Raw genomic sequence first — 9,379 nt, 5'->3', positions numbered from 1 at the left:
ATTGGATAAGGATTTATTTGATATGACTTTCATTTGGCTAAAAGGATTTGCTTTACCTAGTAAGGAGGTCCATTCAATGGAAGGTTGCAAATATTTTCTATGAGTTCTAATCAACACCGGGCTGGGGTAGTTTTTGGATGGCTGGCCATTAGAACCGAGAGCCACCCTAGCCAACTGGCCCCATCCCCTGTTCCTCTTCACCGTTGGCTACTCTTATGTCCTCAGCTCTCCAAGTTTCTCAACCGATCAATAGGCCTTGCTCCCATCACCTTACCATAGGTTTGCACTTATTTGCTCTCTCTCTCTCTCTCTCTCTCTCTCTGTGAACACTTGAGAGGTGCTTCATTTGGCAACTAACTCTCTACGCGGGCGTGAGGGCTAGGGCTAGGGCTGCACGTAAGCACTTGTCAGCTTGTTCAACGGGTTGAAGCTTGGCTCACTGGTGGCTGGAATCAATTGCCCACCTTTGCCAACGAGCTGCTCCAATTTGTGCATCTCCTTCCATCACACTTTCAATACCGTTGTGGCCACCGTCTTCATGTGCTAAATCCTTGGATGACTAGGAGAGGAAGCCCACCTGGCATGCACGGCTGGCCGCCCCTCCGATGTGCTGAGCGAGTCTCTCTCTCTCTCTCTCTCTCTCTCTCTCTCTCTCTCACACACACACACACACACACACACACACACACACGCGCGCACAAAACTCGTCCGGATCTCAAAATGCTTATACAACGGATTTGATAATGTGAATGGTAGAAGCTTAGGGTTTATAGCTGCTTGATCACATTCGCGTTCGTCTCTCTGCGAACGGGGTCCCGAGAAGTGGTCGCTTCGTCCCCAGCTTCTTTCGAGCTCCACCGGCGCCATGGTACGTACGGAGTGTTTGAGAGAGAGAGTGAGAGGGCGGCATTAAGATTTCCGTCTGTTTAGAGGCCAATTCTGCGGAAACAGATCTATGTGCCTGCTTCGTTTTCGGAAGAGCTTTTGCTTCTGAAAATGAGTGAATGTGATGGAAATGTTCCCGCGGAAAACTGCCTGAAGAATACCTCAATCTTCCACATAGCTACCGGCATTTGCTCAAGCAGCGGTGGAATGCAATTACAGAAGCGGGACGGGGTCTTGTGAGCTGTGCCATCATGCTGATGGAGCATGGAACTGCTTACCGGCTATTTATCTTCGACCTGCACTGGGTATTATTAGTTCTAGTAGCGATGAGGATGCTCAGTTTGCAATGCGATTCAGATTCGGTGGAGTTTGTGATGGGATAGACAACAAATGGGCTGGTTTTCAAATTACCCTTTTTTCTGATTCTCCGTGTTTTTACGAAATAGAGCAAGTCTTTTTGAGCTAGTTGGCTAGTTGGATTGCATGAGTAGATTCCATCAGGAGATTTTTACTTCCTCTTCCATCTAGGTTTTTGGTCTATAATTGACATACTCAATGATTTTGGAAAATCATGATGATCTGCCAAGGTTATTGAGATCTAAAAAATGCATCTTGTCCTTTTTGTTCCTTTGTTTTCTTGATCAGATGCGAGCCCTCTGTCCCAACTCTTACATATTTCACATGTGAATTACGGGTTCACAGCCCACAAATGCTTCCAATATCCTCCATTTGGGCTCTGAGATCAAGGAACCTCGCTATTTTGAATATCAAGCCTGCTCTGTATATCGTGAGCCAGACTGTCTTGTTGCAAGTTGATACTTCCCTGTTTAAAAGCTGTGCTTGTACTGGTGTTCTAAGTGCATTAATACAATTGTGAACTTATGTCAATGCCAGTTGGCTTTGCCGCCATTTGTGAATTTTGTAGAGGAGCCCCTTCTTCAGCAGAATATGCTCATGCTACCCTGCATCTGCTACACTTTTATAATTGTTATTGGATATTGCTGGAGGGTTTTATTGGGCAGTGTATCATTTGTTGAACTGTCATTTGTTGCCATTAATTGCAGGTGAAATACTCCAGGGAGCCTGATAATATCACAAAAGGTAAGCTATTCAAGAATTGGGTATATTTTTTTGTGTGTGCCAAGAATTAGTTGCACTCTCCATTGTATCTTTATCTCATTGCTTTTGCCATTATGGTTTATGTCCGAGCAGCTTGTAAGTCTAGAGGTTCTGACCTCCGTGTGCACTTTAAGGTATGTTCAGTTCTTAAAGTGTCCAGCCGCCAGGGTTCTGGTCCGTTTCACGTGCTTACTTGATTGTCTTCTGAGCAGAACACCCGCGAGGCAGCACAAGCAATCAAGAAACTTGACCTTGCAAAGGCCAAAAGGTATTTGGAAGATGTGGTGGCCCACAAGCAGGCTATCCCTTTCCGCCGTTTCTGTGGTGGCGTCGGTAGAACAGCCCAAGCAAAGGCCCGCCATTCTAATGGGCAGGGTAGGTGGCCTGTGAAGTCCGCCCAGTTCCTTCTAGGTTTGCTGAAAAATGCTGAGAGCAATGCAGAGGTATTAGTTGTGTACTTTCTCTCCCAGATTCTGTTTGCAGTTTGATAAGGCTCCTAATATTTGTCATGTTTTGCAGACAAAGGGGCTGGATGTAGATACACTGTATGTTTCTCACATTCAGGTCAACAAGGCTCAGAAGCAGAGGAGACGTACCTACCGTGCCCACGGTCGCATCAATCGTATGTAGTCTCTGTTGTACATTGCATTGGAGTTATTATGTCGTATATTTAAGGAATACTGATTTATTGTGCTCAAATCAGCGTACATGTCTTCCCCTTGCCACATTGAGTTAATTCTTGCTGAGAAGGAAGCCCCTGTGAAGAAAGAGGTAAGTGTAGCCTATTTGTACTTTCATGAACAAGTTGGATTGAGTGACATCTCTCAATGAATCCTTGTACAGGCGGAGTCTTCAGGAAAGCGGCCTCAGAAAGGTCCAGCACGCCTCCGCAGTGGCGCCTCCTCTTAGGTAGAGGCAACTAAACAAACATTGATGTATACTGTATGAGTGGTTATGATGAATGTTTTGCTGGTTGATTCAGTGACAATATTTCAAAATCCTCTTGAGCGTGCTCCACCTTTTCCTTTTCTACTTTTTGTAGATGTTGGAAGTGTGAATGTGGTTGGCATCTACTGTTTCATAGCTGTGTATGACACTTGCTTTGTTGTCTTTGATTCACAATGGCTGCCTTGTAAAATGTGCTCTTTTCTTTTCTTATCTTTCTTGTTTTTGGGGATGCGTGGATTTATAATTTTGTGGAATTCCATACTTTCTTGGTCGAATCTCCTGTTATCATTGTCCTTGTTGATAATGAAGTTTTTCATTGCAGAAATTTCATGTTATCAGCAGCAGTTGACAAGTTGGTTCTGTGCACAAGATGGCAGGACTGCTGCCCATTTCGTGTTTGAGGAATTGTCAGGCTGTCTGGGGAATGAAGCTTTAGGTTCAAAAGCATGGACGATGTGCTTACTTGCTATCAATCAGCCTTGGTTTAGTTGATCTGGCTGAGCTCAATTTTGGGGGGTTTAAGTTAGAGACATTTGTTCTGAGGGAATACTGAATTTGCAAGTTTTGCAACTCTTCCAAGTTTTTGTCGAGGAGTATTTGGAGGCAATCTTTATGCGCAACTAAATGAATTTTTATTGGGAGCTCAAGATAGGATGTTTGGTTTTGTCAAGGAATATTGGGAACCAATCTTTATGCGCAACTATTGAATTTGTATTGGGTTCTCTAGATAGGGTGTTGGCTTACGTTACATTTTGTCTCGGATTTTGTTGGATGTTTTAAAAAGATGGTATGGCCGATCTTGTAGTAGTTGAGGACCAATTCATGTGTCTTGCCAGTGTCACTGTATTTACTTCAAACTGTATTTACTTCAAACTTTCATTTCGACTTTTGGATAAAAATATTAATGGTAATCCAATGATGGAACTTTTTTCTTGCGTTTTTTGAAAGTATCATTTGATAGACAGGTTCATGGAATTTTATTTTTCCTATGTCTTTTAAACTGATTATGGAGTACTATCCCCTAACCTGGGCCTTTGTGAGTAATTTCTTTGATGGCACAACCATCCTACTCAGCTATACATAAGTCTAGAATCCTGTAGTAACTGAGTCCTGCCTTGGGCCAGCACATTTATCACCAGTTATAAATTCATCAAACATCTCTTCCCTAACACAACCTAGATGAATCAAACTCTAATATGGCTCTCAGATTCATTTGATTTGATTCATGTATGAGTGCACCAGTCATAGAGCATGCATCTCAATTGGCAAATATCTTGCCAAGTGCATACTTTGCTCATGAGCACTCCCGCTCTTCTTCCTCTTCCCCTTGTCTTAGTGGATTGCAGTACACCAAAGCTAGTTGGCATTCTTACCCCTTGGTATTGCAAGTGGCATTCTGCAAGACTTGTAATGAAATTGTTTGCTTCTGAAATAAACATGGTAGATGAGATTAATGTAAGGAAGAAAATGGGTGGAGCGAGAGGGGATACAGAATGGACATGAACAGGGGGAGGTGGGCAAAGTGGAGGTTAGGCTCTGCGTCGTCGGGTGGTGGTTATAAACATGGTCTTATGAAAAATGTTATATAACGAAGCAAGTAAACTTTTTTCTTTCTTGTGTGGAATTCTCTCTCGGTCTCAAGTCAAGCCTAATTCTCGCGAAATATTTGTCATTCAATAGAAAATTCCCTAGTGAAGGTAGACCCACATTTAATTGTCCAAATTTGTGCGCTTCTTGGACTATTAAAACATGTAGAGCGATACATATTTGTGCTCTCTCTCTCTCTCTCTCTCTCTCTCTCTCTCTCTCTCTCTCAAAAGAAATTGATCAAGATCCAAGATGTCACTCTCTTACCAAAACCTTAATTCAAGCATCTAAACATACATCAATTTGAGCCAAGATATAATGATTGTGAAATCTCGAAGCTTATTATTTCATACTTCTATTTTTAAGAAACTCAAAATATTGAATGTATCATTATCTTTAATCAAGAAAATCCATCATAAGAAATTCATCGAACCCCTCCTCATGGTCCCTATTTTGAGCACCTCCTTGACCATGCATGTGTAGATTTGGATTGTCCTCTAGTCCTACTTGAGGCTCGACACTAGGGTCTGTGGACACTTGATGATCTTACTTTAACATATTTTTCCTCTTTCATTAAAGTAGGTGAGTACCCTTTTATGTGTCTACTTCGCTTGTATTTTTAACTGTAGAACACCAAGGTTGGCAAATAAAGTTTATCTTTGTCTTTATTGAGATTCATTCATCTCTCTTTGTGTATAGATTTTATGATGCTTCTAGAGTTTGTACATTCAATATTGTCTCTATGTTGGGTGTCTAGGTGTCTTTTTGAACATGGATATTGCTAAAAAACAAACCTTGTTTTAGAGTTGGCAAAGCACAACCAACGCAAGTCCTTTGGTTGCATGCTAAGGTGTTCTTGCCTCTTGAATCAAAGATAATAATTAGAACAGACATACACACACACACACACACACACACACACGCATTTCTTTAGTAATGTCAAATTGAATTACCAATAGGAAATCTCAAAACGAGGAAAACCCATAGAAAGTATTACAAACAATAAATTAGAAACGGTCAAAGTAGATCTTGAAATGACTAATGGAGAGCTCGGCCAAGTCATAGGCAGCTTGAAGAGATTATTTAAGAGATTTTGAAGAAGAAAACATAGTTTGTTTGAATTTGTTGAAAATAAGTGAATTCCTCCACATTGTCCAAAACACCAAGAATCTAACCCAATCGAAAAAGTATGCATACGGCCATAGCAATGGCGAAAGCACTCCAAAATCCCACAAAAATTTACCAAAATGTATTTCAAGGAAATGCGAGTTGTAGAGATGCAGTCCACAAATTGTTGTGTTTGAGAACAAGACAACAGTAAATGTGGAATATTCTAAATGCTTGCACCACATTGAACGTATGGCGAAGAGGCCAATCTTCTAGAGAGCAGAAATTTGCCAATCGGGAGAACCCCTACTACACATCTCCACATAAACAATCGCTCCTTCAGACTTTGCGACCAAGTAACACTCTTATTCATCTTCCATACCTTGTTACAGTGTCCTTGGATCTACTTTCTTTTCAGATATCAAACTAATCGAAGAGCTAGCGTAGAGCCAATCACAAAGTCAATTGTCCTCAACCAACTGCGGAATGGGAGATATTGAGTCAATCAACTCCTTAGTGGTGTCCCACATGCGCATGTAGTGTAGCCCAAGCCCAAAGGTAAGAGCATCCTGTCTAAACGAGAACACCCGTCCATCAGTGTATCACATCTGCTATTCTATCAATACCTTTCTGGCAGAGAAAACAAGCCTTTTTACATGAATGCTAACAAGAGTTCTATCAAAAACTCGACTCCAATGCAAACTCTCCAATCGAAGTGAATTTCCACACACGTTATCTCTACCATTCCACAACAATTCTCGCGTGACCAACTTTCAATCCGCCACAAGACTGGAAGAAATAGGGCATCTAGGAATCGTGGCTTCAAAGTTGCTAAAAACCACATTCTAATACGACGTCTGCCAATGGCCGAAAGCCGACGTAGAAATCGCATGAGAGCACAAAAACGCCAACATCTGCATCGACGGTTGTGTTTGTTGAACCAACACCAATAACAAAGTAGTCTTCCTTGTTGTAATAGGAGCACACAAATGTAAAATATTCATACCACGCTTTGGAGTACACAACTTGTCCATCGCAAGCAATCGCATGTCCTTTTTCTGAGAGGAAGTAGACCAGTAGTGCTCCAGAATCCGGGACATGAAAACCTGAAGATGATGGGGTAGCCAATGCAACATTGGCAGGAAAAATTGCATGTATGCCACCAAAATAGACTTCACTATTCTAAGTCTTACATGCAACGGCCAGGTAGACAATTTTCAATAGTGCAATTTAGACCTCAACCCATTCCAATAGCTTCGCATTGTTAACCAACCAAGCCAACATATAACCAAGATGCCTCACAATTTGATTAGGTTTCACTATCTCACTTGGCCATAATATAGAGTGTCAGTCTATTTGATGCAACAACAACAATTTAGAATTTTGGAAATTCACTTGCAAACCTGCACCCAACCCATATACATGTAGTGCTTCGATAATACATCGAACATCCTCATGTTGATTTCTAGGCCAAAACATGGAGTCATCTGCACACGCTTGCACCACAAAATGACCATGTGTGATGGCAGTTCCAATCCACATAACTGGCCAACTTTCACACACACTTCTCCACTCATCATTCCCACCTCTCCCACCTCTCCTCTCTGCACCCTACTCACCTTCTCCTCAACCTTGAAGAATAAGAGAAACCATGGTGAACTCAAGCCTCCTACACACACTTCCATTCCAAAATTGACCACCTAGTCCCATTTTTTCCCTTCCAAATTACCCATATCTATAAAAAAAACCACAAAATTGAGCCTTTTCTCTTGAAGAAGAACATCATGGTGATTGATTACTCATCTTCAATTACCTTGGCTCCATAAGAAGGCTAAGAGTGGATCAAAAACGTACTATAAAAGCTAGTGGACCATCAACAAGCGTCAAAATTGGTCCTACTCAAAACACTTGGAGCATCAACATTGTAAGCAATCCATGTTTTCTTACCTCTTAAGCAATTTTCTTTCTTATTTGTATCCTATCCCATTGTAAATATCCAAATCCATTTGTAAATTAATAAAAATACTAACTCTACTAAGCTACTAACACTAACCCACTATGAAAAGTCCTATCACCTTTATTTCTCTCCTCTCTCTTTTATTCATCTATCCCCACCAAATTCTTGATAATTCCATGCAAAAAAATAGATAAAGTGCTGAAAATCTAACCCAACCATTAGAGGAGTAATCCTAGCCCTCAAGAATGCTATAAAAGGAGGGTGTAGCTAGCACAAATGTCCATTAAGTGCGCGCATCTCCCAACATTGTGAATTGATTCAATCTTATTTCAAATTTGGGAAGTCTTTGGTGCATGAATTGATTGATTTGAACTTTCATGTGTGCAATCCCGTTACCTTTCAAAGGAAGTTATGCTTTTATGATTATTCAATCATGCTCAAAATTTGGGATCAATTCTCTTAGAGAAACTTTTGATATAACGTTTCTCGTGTTGCTCAATCATGGCATTGAAAGCTGCTATCTGCAGCCTACCGGTCAAGGGTGACTTTTTTGCCATACTTTTCTATTGTTTTTTATGCGCCCTTGGACTCAATCCACATCTCACACACACACTCAAATTAGAACACATGCATTTTTTGTGGGAACATTCCCTTAAAGAGATTTTAAAGCAAATTAAAAAAAAAAACCATGGCTCTCTCACCTTTGAATACACACACACACACACACACACACACACACACACACACACACACACACACACACACACACACACACGTGCGCATTCTGCCTCGACCCCACAGATACTCAAAACATGCTGCAACCATAATTGAAAAAAGAAAAAAAATGAACACAATAAAAAAATTTCATGTGAGGAGTGGATTCCCACCCAGAATTCCACAAAAATGCCTCTCTCAAATGTGTGGTGTGTCAAACATTTCAAGCTTGGGACAAATGTGACCTACGAACCAAATGGAGGTAAATTGAAAAAATATGCGAGTTGGATTTAAGATAGTTGAGTGAGAAGAGAGTAAAAAGATGGGATGAACCTCATTGATAGATCTTTTAGGCACTAAAAAACAGGTTTCTGAGCGGATTCATGTGCAATTGGTGACCACTCTCTCTCTCTCTCTCTCTCTCTCTCTCTCTCTCTCTCTCTCTCTTTGTTTCACATGTGAAAACTCACTAATAAAAGAGCACACATATGATGTTCTTATTGAAATATTGCATTTGATTGTGGGGCTCTGGATGATTCTTGACATTTTTTGGAGCTTTGCTAGAAGGCTGTTAACCTATGGAGATCCAGAATCAGTTGGCAAACCAAGGGAGCTGGCAATTCACTTATGCTCTCTCTTTCCTTGTTATGTATATCATATTTGCTATGTAAGAGCAAGGTGTGGGCATGGATAGTGTGGGTGATGATTGTGTGAGTATTCGGCTTATGCATGATCTAGTGCTTGGCTTTATTGAAAAATTCTCCTTGCACTAAAAGGAAGTTATTTTTTGGCAAGCATATGAATTTCTAGAGCTACCATTGCTATTGCTTTGATGCTTGGGTGACATTGTGCATTTTGGTCTTGGTATTGATTATGCATGTTAGTATTTGATTTGAATGCAAAATAAATATATAACACTAAATTGAGCTTCTTGAATGACCATGAGATAGCATTGAACATAATTTTAAGTGCTTGTATCGTGTTGACCATATGCATGTATAGCACTAATGATTGAGTTGTTTTGAAAGGGTGTCGCAAGGTTGTACTCTCATTGATCCAAGA

General features: G+C 40.8%; 1 protein-coding gene across 2 annotated transcripts; it reads left to right on the top strand.

The window, feature by feature from the left end:
* Positions 1-763: 763 nt before the first annotated feature.
* LOC147429081 (large ribosomal subunit protein uL22-like) lies at positions 764-3,518 on the top strand. 2 transcript variants are annotated; one of them, XM_086494948.1, is made up of 8 exons: positions 764-868; positions 1,950-1,986; positions 2,098-2,138; positions 2,217-2,447; positions 2,524-2,626; positions 2,708-2,775; positions 2,848-2,913; positions 3,323-3,460. In XM_086494948.1, exons 1-7 carry the CDS (start codon positions 866-868, stop codon positions 2,911-2,913), a joined length of 549 nt encoding a protein of 182 aa, XP_086351074.1. In that variant the 5' UTR covers positions 764-865; the 3' UTR covers positions 3,323-3,460. The 2 variants fall into 2 exon arrangements, with proteins under 2 accessions (XP_086351074.1, XP_086351073.1); XM_086494947.1 differs by having other exon boundaries at positions 765-868; positions 3,275-3,518.
* Positions 3,519-9,379: the final 5,861 nt, after the last annotated feature.

Source organism: Adiantum capillus-veneris, chromosome 22, assembly GCF_014529385.1.
Source record: "Adiantum capillus-veneris isolate H3 chromosome 22, ASM1452938v2, whole genome shotgun sequence".
In the NCBI taxonomy this organism is placed as follows: Eukaryota; Viridiplantae; Streptophyta; class Polypodiopsida; order Polypodiales; family Pteridaceae; genus Adiantum; species Adiantum capillus-veneris.
This window is presented reverse-complemented; position numbering and strand designations above follow the sequence as displayed.

Coding starts and splice junctions, on each gene's coding strand:
- LOC147429081 (XM_086494947.1), top strand. Junction 2,627..2,707: donor TGCCCACGGTCGCATCAATC/GTATGTAGTCTC, acceptor TGCTCAAATCAG/CGTACATGTCTTCCCCTTGC. Junction 2,776..2,847: donor AAGCCCCTGTGAAGAAAGAG/GTAAGTGTAGCC, acceptor ATCCTTGTACAG/GCGGAGTCTTCAGGAAAGCG.